The sequence below is a fragment of the Peromyscus eremicus genome, chromosome 12 (assembly GCF_949786415.1).
Source record: "Peromyscus eremicus chromosome 12, PerEre_H2_v1, whole genome shotgun sequence".
In the NCBI taxonomy this organism is placed as follows: Eukaryota; Metazoa; Chordata; class Mammalia; order Rodentia; family Cricetidae; genus Peromyscus; species Peromyscus eremicus.
Window position 1 is genome coordinate 57,732,397 of NC_081428.1, and position 18,171 is coordinate 57,750,567.

The 18,171-nt window shown below is 38.3% G+C and overlaps 1 protein-coding gene across 1 annotated transcript in view; it reads left to right on the top strand.

Annotated features, from left to right (window-relative positions):
* Eaf2 (ELL associated factor 2) overlaps positions 1-16,087 on the top strand; it is a 41,585-nt gene extending 25,498 nt beyond the window's left edge. The window contains exons 4-6 of the mRNA XM_059277407.1: positions 1,605-1,732; positions 10,603-10,851; positions 15,903-16,087. Coding sequence (XP_059133390.1) covers positions 1,605-1,732; positions 10,603-10,851; positions 15,903-15,949 — 424 coding nt within the window. The 3' untranslated portion in view covers positions 15,950-16,087. The remainder of the gene's footprint in view (positions 1-1,604; positions 1,733-10,602; positions 10,852-15,902) is intronic.
* Positions 16,088-18,171: the final 2,084 nt, after the last annotated feature.

An 18,171-nucleotide genomic window follows, 5' to 3' on the forward strand; every position in this document is an offset into this window, starting at 1 on the left:
TATAACCACTTTAAATCCTTTTTAGATATAATTGGTACATTCTAAACCAGAAAATATAAAAGCACTTGCTCTAAAAGTTAAACAAACAGTACAATAAAAATTACTGTAAGAATTAAAAGGAGGGGTCATGATTGATAAGAACTTTTAGGAAAGCTTTGTGGAAAATGTTACTTCTGGGTCTGGAGAGATGGCTCAGTGGTTAAGAGCACTTGTTCCTCTTGCAGAGGACCCAGGTTAAATTTCGAGCATGCACATGGTATGCACAACCGTCTGTAACTCCAGTTCCAGGGATCCAATGTCCTCTTCTGACCTCCACAAGCACTCATGTGGTGCACCTACATAAATACAGACAAAACACACATAAAATAAATAAATCTAATAATAAATCTTTAAAGAGGAAAGAGTAATATTACTTCAAAGGAAGTTAACATTCTAAGAATTACCTTAAATGTGTGTTTAAAACAGAAGCTCCTATAATGGGAGAAAGCAAGGGAGAGGGATTGAAGAATGAATGTTATCAAAGCACATTATACATGTATGAAATGTTGTAATGAAGCTCATTATTTTGTTCAACTAATTTACACTAACAAAATGTGTTTTAAAAAGTAGTCATTCCCAAAGCCAACCTCAGCTGCGGGGAGAAACCCAAGAACCTCTGTTCGCTAATGTCCCTGCCGCCCTAGCTCCCTCAACTGATCGAAAAGGATACAGGAATTCAGAAAGCAGGTGTGAAGGTAGCAATATAGCTGATTTTTTTCAGGGCTGGTGAATAAGACTCATTTAAACAGCAGACATTTGTCTCTGCACCCATGTATAAGAACTGCAAAGTGGGAATGATGTTAGTAGGGATTAGAGTTTAGGTTGTAAAGGTAGGTTGAGGTTAATGCCTTGAATATTAACTAAGAAATTAGGACATTTCCTTGCTGGCCGTGGTTACATATTAAGATCTTTCAAACTAGGGATTGGCATGTTTACAGCTCTGGTTTGAAACATTAGTCCAGCAAAGAAACAGAATAAAAAGAACCAATGTGGAAAACTGGAAGGTGTGTAAACCAGGGTTTTTGAGAATGTAAATGAATGAGAAAGTGAGGGGCTAAGAACTTCAGGAAGGAAGAACTGGCACAATTTGATCACAGGAAATGGAAAAGGCAGGCCTCGCACATAATGTTAAAGTGTACTCTTGGTTAACATGTTGAAAAAGAGTAATTACATCTCCTCTGTTAACATGTCTGTTTTCAAATTATGAATGGGATATGTGGAAGTGATTCAGTTTTATTAGAAGTGATAAATTCACGCATATTTTCTCTTTATTTTAGTCATTTATAACCGATTATCTGCTCAGTTTGAGCAGCAGGGTTGCTCTTGTTTTGTTTTGTTTGTTTTTATCATTGTTCCATTTGTATCCCTCACTGGACTGGTGTGTATTCCAAACATATAGAAGGAGCTCAGTAACTATTTGTTAAATGAATTAACATTTTAGTTCCTAAATGTCATCTGAGAGATTTCTCAAAAAGAAGGGATGAAGTTTAGTAACTCAGTAAGTTCAATTTTTTACATTGCTCTCCTGGTATTGCTATTTTGGTGTTTGGTGTTCTTAATTGCAGAGTTGAAGGAAGTAGTAAAATTCAGTATAGACTAGAGCAACAGCAGCAGCAGCCAATGTGGAACCCACCTAGGACTTCCAACCTTGAACGCCATTCTCCATCGTCTCTAATGGATGATATTGAAAGAGGTAAAACCTAAGTGTATATAATGTCGGTTTATAATAGGTAAGTAATGTTAAATAAAAGTTTGAGTTCCATTAATAGTGGGACTAGCCATAGGTCTTAGTGAGAGAATAATGTATTTTATGATTGTGTACTTTTCTGGGATAATGATGTAACATATAAATTAGCATATTATATCCATGTCAGATCATTTCTTTTTATTATCATTTAGGGGCAAAAAAAGTGTTTTATATTCACTTTTTCATAGCATCTTCCTGTGAAATGCATTGTTTGCAGTCAGTTGTAGATGTCTAAGGCACCACCAAACCAACAGGAGCAGGAGGAGAGTTGTTTCAGCTGGGGTGTCCCTTTTAACAGGAAGGCATCTCTGAGGAGGGTTAGAATGTTGAAAAGGAAGAAACTTAAATCTCCTTCTCCCTGTGCCCTCCACCCCCGGGCTACAGTTAGGATATTGATGTTACAGTGATTGTAACAGCAGCAAGACCCCAGTCATCAATAAATTATTTGCTTCTATACTCTGCCATCATAATTTGCATGTAGCTCAATAACTCCCCTCCCTTTTAGGCCCAGTAAAATACTTAATCCCTATTGGGTTAGTCTTTTCTATATGAGTAGTAAGGAAGCTGTCAACTCCAAACTCTTGTTACAAGAGATCTTGAATTTTATTTTATCTTATGTTATGACTACTTCCAAAGTAGATCTGAATCATACTATCATTCTATACATGTATGTAGTTAGAAAATTAAGGGATAAAGGGGAAATTTTAGGTAAATTTGCTAGTTATAGAAATTAAAATGGAATTTAGTTCTGTACTTACTGGTCAGCAAAACAGAAATAAAGATGTACATTGCATTTTCTATATTATCTTAATATGTAATATATTAACATAGATTCCAGAGAACTATTCTATTCCTTGCTACTAAATCCTAAAGGCAATTCATTGTATGGAATCAGTTCTAGAAAGCAATAGACTATATCATGTCCTCAATAGTGATTCTGTGGTATAAGTAGAAGGTCCTACATGTGGTGCTTTTGTGTCAGACCTTAATTAAAGCATTGCTTGGAAGTCATAACTCATAGAAAAGAGTTGTAGAGAATCAGTTAACATGAACCAAGAACAGTTTTCTTCTTCTGAAGTTGTATGACAAAGGAACATTATCTACCTGGAGATGCTTGTATAGAATATTCCTTAGACTATATTCTGTCAAATACTTTATTGACCTTACATTACTACTAAGTTTTTTTTTAAAGATTAATTTAAAAGTTAGGTATAAATGTGTGTGTGTGCAGGAACCCACATGTGCCAGAAGGGGGCATCGGATCCCTTGAGCCTGGAGTTACAGGTGGTTGTGAGCCACCTGACAAAGGTGCTGGGAACTAACCTTGGGTCCTCGGAAAGAGCATGCTCTTAGTTGCTGGCCATCTTTCCAGTCCCATTACTGACCATTCTCTGATGGTTGAATCATCTTTTCCAATTTATATCCAGAAGTTGCACTAGAAATTTAATATATCAATTTTTGCATTTACATCTTTGAGTTGTCTGTAACTGTGTCTGTATCTGATTCTCCATCAGAGACACCAGAAAGCTGAGTGTACAGAAAAAGGAATAATGAAGGAAAAAGCCCCATGAATGCTTGTAGTCTTAAGGTGCTCCTCTGTGCTTGGGTTGAGACTGTCCTTTCCCATCAGCAACTGCATGGGGAGAAGGCATGTGCATGTGGCATCACACTAAGTCAAATGCTCATTTCCTCTCTACCACACAGATACCTTTCCCTGCCTTCAGATTTCTCTCTTAGTTGAAAGGCACCTTGAAACTTGATGACACTGGTAAGGGGCACCTACCAAAACAAGCACCTCAGTGGGGAGCATTTTTCACTTTCCTCCCCTACACACACACACACACACACACACACACACACACACACACACACACACACACACTCAATCCTGGAAGCAGTCTTTATTGTATTAGGCCATAGACTTCCTTTCCCCAAGAACTGTGCCTCAATGCTAATAAAGCCCCTTTGTCAAGTTCATCAGTGGGAACTCTAGTTGCTGGAGATTTACCAAGAAACCCAAAACAGATCTACAAAAGGTCTGGAATTAGAGTGTCATTTGAAACATAGCCCACAAAAACAGGCAAGTATCTGCATGCTAAACCCGAACCATGACTGCCTGCTAAGCAAAAGATTTAAATATTGTCCCTAGAATTCAAACCAAAATGAAAATATACTAGGAAGTTACCTGTTATACTGTAAATCAGGAAAATTGTAACTTGAATGAGGAAAGTCCACATCAATTTTCAGAGAAATTAGATGTAAGAAGTATCTAATGAGGATCTTAAAATAACTTTCATAGAATGATTCAATTATGATGTCTCTTGAAGCAAGTGAGAAAGAATTAAAGAAATAGAAATTTTAAACATGCATCAATGGAAATTATAAAAATAACAGCACAAACCCACTGGATAGAGAGCCCTTTACTAGGGAATGAACAGAGTGATAGAATTCACTTAATCTAAAACAGAAAATATACTGAAACAAAGTAAACAGGTCCCCAAAGATCTGTTGCAGAATGACAAAAGTTCCAAAATTTGTAGCAACTGAACTCTTAGAGGACAGAGAAAAGAGGACTGAAAAATAATTGGAAGAAATAATGCCTGACAACATCCGAGGTTGATTAAAGACGTGAACCATGGATTCAAGAAATCGAACTAATCCCAAATAGGATAAACCCAAAGAAATGCATGCCAAGATACATCAAAATTAAACATCTGAAAACTAAAGGCAAAGATAAAAGTCCTGAAAGCAAGAGAGACATGACCTATCACTGTAGAAGAATACCATGTAGGTAATATCACGTCTCTCATTGGAAACTCAGAAGGGGCACTATACTGTTTAAGTGCTGAAAGAAATGTTGGTCATGAACTCTGTATTTACCAAAATTAGTCTCTAGTAATAAAGGACAATAGAGTACTAAATGCAGAAAGTGAGCACAGCATACCAAAAATATACATGGCATGCATCCAAAATAATGGCAGGGGCGGGGGGGGCGGGGGATGTGTGGCTCTACATGCTTGAATTAGAAAAGGAGAAAGGTACCATAACTGGAGTTCTAATGCCCAGGAAAAGAAAACAATAAACCCATAGCAAACAAAAAGAAATAATAAAAGTAAATGAAATTGGAAACAGTAGAGAATGCCGGTGAAACAGAAAGTTTCTTAATACACAGACACAACTGATAAACCTCTATTAAGAAACAAAAATGGAAAGATATGAATTATTAACATTGGGAATATAATGAACACTTCTACAGTCAGCAGAGTAATGCATTCACTATGTATCCAGTAGCCATTAAAAATATTAAGAAAATTACATGTATATCAGGGAACACTGGGGAAGAAGGGAAAGAATGTAAGAGCCGAATGATAGGGAAGGGGGTAGTGACATGCTGTCTATGGCACTCATGAACTCCCAAAAGCTGGAGTCGCCTACCAAGGGCCTGCACATGACAGAGACAGTAAACATTCAGCCACACATGAGGAACTAATGGGATGCTGGAGGAGAGGAGGACCTTGTCTTCAGTGGTATAACCACTGATGAGTTGCTCATCCTCAAGTGGGTAGCTTCACACCCATGCCCAAGAGGGTGGCTCAGGTTAAACCTCGTGGGTCACAAAACAAAAATCAAAAAGACATGAAAATGGGTGGGGACCTTATGGCAGGGAAGGGGGTGTACACTGGCAGTGGGAGGAGTGTAAGAGTGATTGGAGGAATGAATGTGTCAAAGAGGAAATTAATTTTACCAAGAGGTGTTTCCTAGTATCCTGTGCCCTAGAAAAGGCGATTGTGACCCTAGCCCCTCCCTCTTCCTTGTCACTGCCATCTGACACCCCCATCAGATGCACAAAAGCAATGGGTCTGCCTGATTGTGGACTGAAACCTCTAATGCTGAGGGCCAAAATAAACCTTATCAGTTTATGAACTGGTACCTCAAGTATTTGTCCTAGTCGTGGAAAGGTGGCCAGCATAGGAGGAACACTGACAAGCTCATTTGTTGAGGCTAATATTATCCTGGCACCTAAACTGGATAAGTATGTGTAAGAAAAATAAAACTATAAACCAGTGTCTTTCATAGGCTTAGAATAAAAAAAAAATCAAAGAAATATTAGCATTATACAAAAAGAATCATACCGCGTGAATAAGACTGGATTTCTCTTCTCACATTGTTTATATTTGGCCATGTAGATGAGGGAAGAGGAGGCAAGAAGTAAAATGGCAAACGTATATTCAAATGAACTCTAGAAATAATTGTCCCAAAGAAAATAAAACAGGTAATGGAAATCCTTCTCTAAGGATTTCTCCATGAGAGATATGAAAGGGAGCCAACCTTTCAGAGACTTAGTGGACATCAGAGAGCACTATAGTCTAGCTACACAGATTTGGAGGAAGTATTCATAAAGCACATATCTAACAAAGGACTCACAGCTAAAAAGAGTGTTTGCAAATCCGCAAGGAAAAGACAACCAAAACCAAGGAAAATATTTGAGCAGATTCTCTTTTTTTATATTAAGTAACTTATAATACAGGGATTTAACATTTACCTTTTTCTTTCTATTACCTCGGGTTCCTTTTATTTTATTTTAGAAGCATACATATTTATTTGTAACAGAGCAGTTTGTGTACAGTGTTGAAAATCTACAACTTCTTGTTAAACTCACATTTGCACTTCATCTTTTTAAACAAACATTTATAATCATTTTATACATATATAGATATGTAAATACAACATCGAGTTCAGTGGTCCTTGAGCATTTTCTACTTAAATTTTTTTTTTAATATAAAACAGGTTATAATTCCAAAGTCCAGAGTTATTTGAAACTGGAAAATATTTTCTCTGTAGAAAATAGTAAAAATGACGTTTCCCAATAAGCCTTTTTAAGCCAAATAATAGCTGAATTATACATATAAATATTGATTAGATTCTGGGATACAGAAGAAACCTATCTTCATCTGTTCAGAGCTATGTTTTACTTAAGCTGTGTAAGTGAGATTCCTATTCATCTTCCCCTTCACTGTTTGATTTATGGCAGACATTTTTCTATAGGCTAATCCATAATCTAAAAAGATTTTAGCCTCCCCTCCTGAAAGTACAGCCAGCATATCCTTTCATCAGCTTGATATGGTGCAAATTCTTATCCTAATAGTGAAATGTTTCATTAAAGCATGCCCAGTGATTGGGTAAAACCAAAACTTATTATAAGCCACAGCCATCCTAGGGTCCTCCCTGCTAGGTAGCCTCCCTGGTTCTGTGGGTTGCAGTTTGATTGTCCTTTGCTTTATATCTAGTATCCACTGATGAGTGAGTACATACCATGTTTGTCCTTCTGGGTCTGGGTTACCTCACTCAGGATGATATTTTCTAGTTCCATCCATTTGCCTGCAAATTTCATGATGTCATTGTTTTTCTCTGCTGAGTAGTACTCCATTGTATACATGTACCACATTTTCTTAATCCATTCTTCAGTTGACAGGCATCTAGGTTGTTTCCAGGTTCTGGCTTTTATGAATAATGCTGCTATGAACATGGTTGAGCATGTACCTTTGTGGTATGATTGAGCATTCCTTGGGTATATGCCCAAGAGTGGTATGGCTGGGTCTTGAGGTAGATCAATTCCCAATTTTCTGAGAAATCACCATACTGATTTCCACAGTGGTTGTACAAGTTTGCACTCTCACCAACAGCAGAGGAGTGTTCCCCTTTTTAAGCAGATTCTTAACAAAAGAAGATATTCAAGTGGCCAACAATATATGAAAACTGCTTTGGACCATGGCTTATTAAAGAAACTAAAATTACAGATCACATCAAAAGCTGACACGTTTTAATGAAATTAAACCCATGCTTTTCTTAAGACAGTGAGTTCTATCTTTTCTACCCAAGAAAAATGAATGCAAATGACACAAAAAGATTTACAGTAGGCCTTATAAAACAGAATTATTTGTTATCACAAATTTGTTACCACTAAAAGTGGAAAACAACCCAAGTATCTTTAAACAGAAAGTTGATAACCAATGCATGTTGTATTTATATAACTGATATCACGACAGTTGAGCAGAATGAGCTGCAGAGTCATTCAATAGCACAAATGAACATAAAAAGATAATGTTGATAAGAGGCATGCACAAAACAGCACATGGTGAGTGACAGCATTTATATGAAGTTCAATAACAGACAAAAATCCTTGGTAATAGAAGTCAAAATGGTGGGTATTGGCTGGAGAAAAGGCATAGGAGAATGTTTATGGGAATGGGTCTTGCTCAGTGGCAGATGCATAGGACAAATATACTGAAATTCATCTAGCTGTACATTTTACTGTATGAATTATGTATTAAACACAAAACAAACAAGAAGACATGGATGATGTCTATCCTGAGCAAATTAAAGAGCTAGTGCAAAAACTTAGGGTGGAAATGGAAAGCCAGTGAGTCTAGAGAGATGTTATTAGCTAATATATTACTGCACTGGCATGCTATTATAATATAATGTATTGACTGAGTATTTTATAAAGTGCTTTAGGCTAAAACCTTGTTCAACTGTTGGATGTTTTTATAGAATGCTAGAAAAATAATGACCTGAAAATAAGTAGACTTATTTTTAGGGGTACTTCTACCCCTAAATATTGTTCCTTTGTTTTTCTACTTCAAGTCACTTATTTGGAGAATGGGGTTGATCAATAACACCTACAAATCTTCCCACCATAGATTTTGTGTATCTTAAAAAGAATCTTAAGCATACTAAGGAAAATGCCAACATTATTATCCTTTTTGTCCATAAAAATATTCACAACCAAAGTTATAATGAAAATTGACTTTTCAAAAATACTAGAATATTTTAAATCCCCTTTAAAGAAACAGGGCAGAAACCTGAGTAAGGAAGTGCCAAAACTTTCTCTAGAGCAGCTAGGAAAGGGTGAGGTTCTTAGGTGTGAATGACATTGCCTTGTGCATAGTTAGGGCATCAGAAGGAAAAAAATGACAATTTCTATAAAAATGTGTTTTGTAGTTTTACACTTTTAAACCTTTTCATTATTTATTATGCATTTTAATACATATATTTCTATTTACAGTGGTGTGGATAAATATAAAGTTAGATTTATATATTACTTGTGTCCTCTTTGTTCTTTTTCTTTTTTTGAAATTTTATATTTATTATATCAATGAGTACATTGCCTACATGTATGACTGTAAACCACATACATGCAGTACACATAGAGGCCAGAAGAAGGCACTAGATCCCCTAGGACTAGAGTTACAAATGGTTGTGAACCACTACATGGGTTCTGGGAATCTAATCCTGGTCTCATGGAAGAACAACCAGTGCTCTTAACAGCTGAGCTTTTCCCTCTTTTTGAGGGAGGGTCTCACTGTGTACATCAAGCTGGCCCTTGAACTTGGTATTCTCCAGCCTCAGCCTCCTGAATGCTAGGATTACAAATTATGATGCCACGCCCAGCTAGTTACCCATGCCTTTTAATTCTCATAATCTCAGTATTAAAATACAACTTGGTGCTACATGATGGGTTTTTTTATTTAATTTTAATTTTTTTGAGATTATCATTTATTTAAAACATGTCTCCCTTTCCTTCCTCCAAGCCCTCTTATATACCCTTTCCCACTCTTCTTCAAATTCATGGTCCCTTTTTTTCACTAATTGCTACTACATGCATATATGTACATTAAATACATATATATTCCTAAAAATAACCTGTTCAGTCTGTACAATGCTCCGTGTGTGTGTGTGTGTGTGTGTGTGTGTGTGTGTGTGTGTGTGTAGACTCTCTCATTCCAAGATTTTCACGGCTCTCGATATTCTTTGTGCAGAGTTGAGGCCTCACTGGCTTTTCTTTGTCCAGCTTGTCATGCTCGTTTGGGTCATCCTTGTTTAGCTGACATGTGGGCAGTAAACTCTGAGGGTAGAATTCTGATATTACTAGGAGACACAATCTCACAGCAAACTTCCTGATCCTCGGAGACTTACAATCTTTCTGTGCCCCTTCCCCAGTGTTCCCTGGGCCTTAAGTTCAGGAGTGTCTTTTTGCTGTATCTATTGGATCTGGGCTCCACAGCTCTGCATTTTGAATGACTGCGATTTTCTGTTGTGGTCGCTCTCTGTTGCAAGAAGTTTCCTTGATGAGGGGTGAAGACTATACCTATTTGTGGGTGTAAGGAGGAATTTTTATTGATTGTTTTTACTAAGTACTATTCTGGATTTTACTAAATTAGTGGTTGTAGATTCTCTTTCAATAATCATGACTTCACTAGCACTGAGTAATACTAGGTTTCCAGTAACAGATATGGTCTTTCTCTGGTTGAATGGGTCTTGAGTACAATTAGAGAGCTGCTGGTTATCACCAAGGTATGTATGTGTACCACTACTTCTCCCTTGGGGTTATCATGTCAAGCTAGTCATTGATGTGGCTCCTAGGCATGGTTGCTGGGTGAGACTGTTGGTTGCCTCTCTCCATTAGAAGCTTGATGGCACCTCCTGCTACCATGAAAGTTAGTCCTCAGGAAGAGGGCATTCAGGTCAGTTCCAGCTCAGGGGTCTCTGGGCCCTGTTTCTGAAGTGCATGGTGTCTTCAGCAGTAGGGACCTACCTTCCACCTCAGGGGTAACCAAGGGCAACAGCAACAGGCAGTATGTTTGGAGAGTCTCTTGAACAGCATGCTACAGGAAATTTTAAAGTACATGCTTTAGATGCTGGAATATGTATTTTAATTTTATTTATTTATTGCCAATGTCTTCTTAAAAGCTAATGCATTTATGGTAATTGTGTTTCTTCATGTTATTTATTTTACCTATTATTTTCATTTTCAGAACTGAAGGCAGAAGCTAGTCTAATGGACCAGATGAGCAGTTGTGACAGTTCATCAGATTCCAAAAGTTCTTCATCTTCAAGTAGTGAGGATAGCTCTAGTGATTCAGAAGATGATGACCGAGTCTCTCCTTCAGGCCCAGGGACATATAGCCCAGTACATCCTAGCATGTCTGCCAGGCCACAGTCCAGGACTAATGCTAGCTGCAATGGATTTTCTGACAACAGTGCCCTTCTGATGAGTACTTTACGTAAGTATATGTAACCATAAGTAACTAAAACAGGATTTGCAATGTAGCCACATTTGTTGGGAACTAAAATTTAGTCAAAGAAGAGTCTTATTTTATGTATTTTATAACCATTAGCCATTTTTCTCCTTTGAAAGTTAAAAATCAAACTCTATCATTAGAGTTGGGGTTCCTCAAAGTCTTTTTATTTTATCCTCTTTCCTTAGATAACCTTCTCATGCTTCTGGTTCAGTCAATACTTACATGTAGATAACTGTCCAGTACATATCTCCGTGCAGACCTCTGAGTCCTGGGCAGACAGGTCTAGCCTCATCTCCTAGTAAAGGGCACCTCAAATATATTTTGTCCAAAACCCAACCTGGTATTCTTTGGCTCACTGCATTAAACCAGAGCCTGATTGTATTCTAGGATTGAGTTCCTCTCTTTTCTTTTTGTGTAGTTGATACTTCACCAAGTCCTGTTGACTTTTACCTCCTAACTATTTTTCAAATCCATCTACTTGTTTTCATCTCTATTACTACCACTGTAGTTCAGCTCATTTCCTCGATTCCCACCACCACTTCCTCCCAACTCCATGTTCTCCCTCTGTCTTCACTGCTGTGTCCCCTTGATGTTACCTGTATGTTTGTGTACATGGCTGTAGGACCATTCACTGAGGCAAGGACAACCTTCCACGGGGTGCATCTCTGAAGATAACTTCAGAGTTTCCTCACCAGCAACCAGTATGTGTGTACATGTCTGTAGGACCATTCGCTAAGGCAAGGGCATCCTTCCAGGGGATGCATCTCTGAAGATAACTTCAGAGTTTCCTCACCAGCAACCAGCAACCATCAACTGCCAATAGCTCCTCATCTCAGGGGTTTTATGAGGCCCTTCCACATTCATGCTTGATTGGCTTGACCTTATGCAAGTCTTGTGTATGCAGTTAAGGCCATTGTATCCGCTATTGTATATTATTAGCCATATCTATCTTTAAATGTTTCAAATATAATTTATCCCCTCTCCTGCTTTAAACTTTTCAATGTTTGCAATTTCTTTTACGATGGAGACTAGACCCTAACATAATTATATAGCCTTATTTATTATTTATTTATTCCTTATGTATTTGTTTGTGTGTAATGTTCATGTATGTGTGTGTGTACAAGTATGCATGCATTTGTGTACACATGCATTTAGGGGTCAGCGGTCAACCTCAGATGTCTCCCTCTATAAACTTCCACCATGTTTTTTTAAGATAGGTTCTGTCACTTTGTCTACAAGTCACTAATCTGGCCAGACTAGCTGGCCAGTGCACTCCAGGGACTGTAACACTTGGGTTAAAGGCTAAAGACATGTTCAGGGGATATGTCCCCTTTTTCCGGTCTCCCAGGGTTTAGAGGAATGTGGTACACAGGTATGCATGCAGACAGACATCCCATGTGCATAAAATAAAATTAAGAGGCCGGGCGGTGGTGGCGCACGCCTTTAATCCCAGCACTTGGGAGGCAGAGGCAGGTGGATCTTTGTGAGTTCGAGGCCAGCCTGGTCTACAGAGCGAGATCCAGGAAAGGTGCAAAGTTACACAGAGAAACCTTGTCTCGAAAAACCAAAAAAAAATAAAAAATAAATAAAAAAATAAAATAAAATAAAATTAAATATTTTTTAAAAGCATAATCAAAAAAAAATTTTTAAAGATAAGAACTGAAGCACAAATAAAAAAAATTGGCTTGGTGAGGTTTTGAGTTTAAAGGGATGTAGTAGGAAGCAGCTTGCATACCTTCAAGAAAGGTTAGCTTAAAAGTGCTTGAAATGGGGCTTGGGAGATAGCTCCATCAGTAAAGTGCTGGCCATGCAAGTATGAGGACCTACATTCAACCCCCAGAACCCATGTAAAAAGCTGTGTGTGGAGCTGGGGGAGGCACGTGCCTGCAGTCCTACTGCCAGGGAGGCAGAGACACGCAGTCCCAGCCAGTCTAGTTTCATTGGCAGATTCCAGTGCCTGAAGAACAGCACCAAGGCTGTGTTCTGACTTCTGCATGCATGTACAGACACATACAAAGTGCTTAATATGTGGCTAGAGAGAGAGCTCAGTAAGGTCCTTGGAAGACTTTAGCTGAATCCCTAGAACCAACGTTAAAAAAAAAAAAAAAACCCAAGAACAAAATCTGAGTATGGGAGTACAGAGACAAGCAGATCTCTGGAGCCAGATAAATGCATGCACTTACTAGGTTCCAGTGAGAGATCTTGTCTCAAAAAAAAAAAAGGTAGATGGCCTTGAGGGACAATACCGGCAGCTGTCTTCTGGCTTCCACATGCCCAGACATGCACATGAACTCACACAAAGTTGCTCGATATGATGCAGGGAAGATAAGTTATGATTTCTGTTGGAAGCTAGACAGTGTATGGTGGGGACAGCGCAAGGAGGGCAAGATTAGTAGATATGTGGATGACCTTGAGTTAGTGAAAGGAAGCTAGGAAAAAAAGCAACCATTTACATGCTGACTGCGGCTGCTTTTTCAGAAGCCAGGGTTTGTACAGCCTTGTTATTCCTTGGCTCCTTGAAGGAACCTACCGTATCTTCAAGAGATTGCAATCTTCAAATGTGATTGTGAAACCTGTTTCTGGTCAATGGGGCTCTAGGCTAGGTTTAGAGAGCCACAAAATCCTGTAAGGGTGTTATAAAGGTAGAGAAAAGGAGAAACTTCCCCCTCAAAATGGGCAAACAGAATTCTGAAACAAGAAAAAAAATGTGTTGCTAAGAAAGATATATAAAGACATAATTCTTTTTCTTTCTTTCTTTCTTTCTTTCTTTCTTTCTTTCTTTCTTTCTTTCTTTCTTTCTTTTTTTAAAATTTGAGACAAGATCTCATTATGTAGCTCTGACTGGCGTGGAACTCACTTTGTAGACCAGGCTGGCCTCAGACTCACAAAAATTCACCTGCTTCTACCTTCTGAGTGCTCTAACCCAAGACATAGCTTTAAAAAGATAATAAAACAAATGAAAGCAGAAATGAAACAAAATGCAATAAGTTATAAAAAGAAGAACCAAGTAGCTCTACAGAAGAGTATTTGCACAGCATACACAAGGCCCAGAGTTTGAGTCTCAGTACTTTAAAAATAAATTAGCATCAGTGGGATGGTTCAGTGGGTAAAGACACTAGCCACCAAGCTTCCTGGCTTGAGTTCAATCCCCAGAATTCACACGGTGGAAGGAAAGAACTGACACCCACAAACTGTCTTCTGATTCCCGCATGCATGTATGTACACACATGTGAGTAAATAAATGTTTAAAACATTTGGAAGGACAGGTCATGGAAATTTCTTGAAAAAGGTCAATAAATAGTCAAGATGGACATGGGTGAAAAATGAATCAGTGAGATGGAAGATAATACTAAGGAGCTACCCTAGAACACAATATAAAATAAGAAGTAAGAGAGAACAGCTTAGAGGTAAGGGAAATGGAGGGCAATGAGTAAACACTGTATACTAGGAATTCCATGAAAGAACAGGAGGGAGAGTATGAAGACTCAGTCTTCAGGATTGTCCAGGACTGCAGACAGTCCCGAATCTCCTCCAGCTCCTAACCTGGAGAATGAAAACAAAGGCACACCTTAGCACTTTCACCAGAGCATCAAGGAGGCAGTGACAGTCCTGTGGGCACACCTGGCCGGTCACAGCTGCTGTTTCCTTCTGAGAAGCTGCAAAGACTCAACCCCCACCCCCACCCCACCCCACCCCACCCCACCCCCGCTTCAGGGTTTCTCCTACACCATTCCGGTGTGTTCAGTGTTCACTGACGGAGACTTAGGATCAACTTAGTTGCCTGGTTAAAATTCTCAGTATGTCTCAATCTCTCCTGTGACTTTTTCTGTATCATTCTGACTGCATTTCCTATCTATGTCTTCCTCATGTATCCCACTCTAGCAACAGTAGCCTTTTTTCTGCAAGTCAAAAAGACCCATATAAGTCCCACCCCTACTCAGGCAGGTAAAGCATGCCAACTGAGGAAAAGTCAGTTTTCTTCAGAAGTGTGACCCAAGCTTCAGTAGGTGGCTCTACACCCTTGTCCATACAGGCAGAGAGCTAACTGGACTCAGTGGCTTGTTTTTTAAAACAAGAGGATGAAGAAGAAAACTAAGACGTGAATTTTGGAGAATGATGTGGTGTCAGGGAGAGGGGGGTCCAGGAAGAGTTAGTTGGAGGGGTGAGTTGGAGGTGGATATGACGTAAATACATTGTATTCATGTGTGAAATTACCAAAAAAATGTATAAAAAAATCACAACCACTCTACACTTGCCTTGGGCATTTATACTTTTCTCTTAGGTTAGACACTATGCCTTCATTTTTTTATGACTTTCTAATTTAAGTTTCTGTTGGAATGTTGCCTCTCCTAAAGCTTTCCCATCTATAATAGCACCTCCTGCTATCTCTCCACAGATCCTCACAGTACTTGTCCCTACTTGACAGTATACTAGCTAGATAGTTGTTTCCTGTCTTTCTGCTCCATTGAAATGTTAGCTCCGTGACCAAGCTCACAGACAGTTACAAATCAGTGATCAGATCTTCTTTATGATACTAGGGATTAAACACCAGGTCCTGTGCGTAGTGGGCAGGCATTCTGCTGCTGAATGTCATCTAGCCTATGATTCTTGACATCTTTACCATAATGGTTTGGAATGCATCTTAAATTCAAGAAATTATAATTTTTTCACTCTTGAATAGTCTGATTTTTAAAAGAATTTTTCTCTCACTTCTTGATGTAGTAAGTCAATAGTGTAAAGAGGGATGATGTCGTCAGTCTGCTAAAGAAGGCTAAAATAAATGGCAGGTGGTACTAAAACTATGTTGAAGTTTGCTGCTGTGGTTTTTACTTTCTAGGCAGTATTGATTGGTTTACCAGATATGTGGCTGAATTATATGATAAGCAATCATATTATCAATTACAAAGTGCTAAATTAACAGAATCACGTTTGACATGACATTTGGACATTTATTTTTGATAGACTAAATTAACATATTAAATATTAACAGTTCGTATCTTTAATTACTACAATCTTGTTATGTTTTATTTTAGGAAATGATTTGCAGCTGAGTGAATCAGAAAGTGACAGTGATGACTGAAGCAATATTGAGTCACAAAGAGGACATTTGTAAAACGTGTGGTAATCTGTTTTGTAGTAAGAATAAGTACTCCAATGACTAAGGAAAAGATGCAACTTTTGCTGAAAAAATTAAATTGATTCAGAATTTTTAACTTTTTATTGGCATTCTCGTGTGTTATTATTCATAACAAAACTGTCATCACATTTAACAGATGAGAAAACAGATTCAGAAGTTAGGGAACTTATCCCAGGGATTGTTAATGAACAAGCTGCAGGTCAGGTGTTCCAGGGTATAGATCCAGGGCTCTATTTTACCATTTTGTTGTCCCACACTGTGAAATGCTAAAACAACTGATTTATAGTAAGGGTTTGTGGTTTTTGTTATGGTGGTGTCTTTCCTCTCTGATATTCCTTAAATTATGATGGAAAATACTTTAATTGCCAAATTTACACTTTAATTTCTATAAAACTGAAGTTAAATAATTATTCTAGTAGCTGTTTTGTTATCTCAGATGTTTTATGCTTTCAAGAGAAGAGTTTAAGTATTTGGCATTTTTATTTATGATACCTTTGAATTTGAAGGAAATATACATATTTAGTTATAGCTGAAATCTGCCAAACAATATGTTCTTTATTAATTTTTAAAGCAGTTTTAGATTCACAGCAAAACTGGTAAGAAAGTTGGGAGAGTCCTTTTCCTCTGGCCCTACTGCCACCCCATGCCAAAGGGGTATAGAATTGTTATAACTGATGGCCCCCACTGGCACATCATCACCGCCAAAGTCCATAGTTTACAATAGGACTCATACTTGATAGTTTACACTCTATAGATTTCTCACCAATGTGTACAGTAACAGCATAACTCCATCATTCTAGTAAACAGAATAGTTTCACCGCCTTAGAAGTCTGTGCTCTGCCGATTCTTCAGGCTGGCCCTGAATATTCTTCCCCAATTCTCCTCCCCAAGTGCTGAGGTTAGGAATGAGTCATTGTCACTCCTGGCTTGACAACACATTACACATTACTGTCTCCACAGTTTTTACCTTTTTCTAGTATCCTAGATGGAATCATACAGTATATGGCCTTTTCAGATCAGCCTTCATGGTTCTGTTGTGCCCAGGTTGCAAGACCCCCAAGCAAGACCACCACAGAGCAAGCACACAGAGGTTTTTTAATAACAAAGCAAGCCTGGGCTTTGTCCCAGAGGGTGGAGGAGGACAGCGCCCAGCACTCACTTCAAGGGGTTTATATAGGAAAGGTTTACATGCAGGGAGTTACGTATCTTGGGATTGGACAAGGGGGGTAGGGGTGAGGCAGTTCTTTGAAGTTACTGGCTGAGTTATAAGCATGAGGTTACTGATGGCTAACAGGATTCAGGGTATCTACAGAGACTTGATTTTTTTTTTTTACTCCCTATGTCCTGGTTTTGCTGAACCCAGGATATATACATTCAGATTTATTGTTCCAGTTCTATTTTCCCATAAGTTCAGTTTCTGGTCAGTTGAGTCCATTACTCCCCATATCTTGTTTTACCAAGTCCAGGATATATAGATTTATTGTTCCAGTCTTATCTTCCCATGAGTTCAACTTCTGGTCAGTTCTAAAGCTGCTGGTCAGTGAATACCTTTAGAGGAGGAGTGGGGAGGGGAAGGAGCGTCCCTCAAGATGGCTACTGATTTTTCCCTTTCAGTTCAGTAGTCTCTTTTTAAGGCTGAATACTATTCCGTGTGGACATGTACCATTTGCCTATTGAATAACATCTTGGTTCCCTCAAACTTTGGCAATTATGGAAAAAAATTCAACTTTGTCTCCTCTCACTGGTATTCCTTTAACTGGAACTTACAGGCCGTCTTTCTTAAGTTCTGGCTTTACTTTCTGCTTTATTTCATTTTTCTTCTCTCTAGTCTCCCTTCCATTAATTTATCTTCATTTTCTGTTTTACTCATCAATACTTAGCTGAAAACTACCTCTATGTCATTTATTATTTAACTAAAGCAAATCTGTACATTCAATGTAGCTAGTAAAACACTCCTCTTGTGTTTGTAAAGTAATTTGGAATATAAAGTTTTACTCAAAGTTGTTATGCTGGAATTCCTTTATTACTGTTAATGACGAGACATGAGTACACAGTACTTGAGCTGGTAAGGCTGGTTCCCAGACTCTATTTCCTATAATCAAAACAGCTCAGCTTGTTTCCTCCTTTTTTTTTCCTTGTAAATGAAATATTCTTAAGACTTTGGT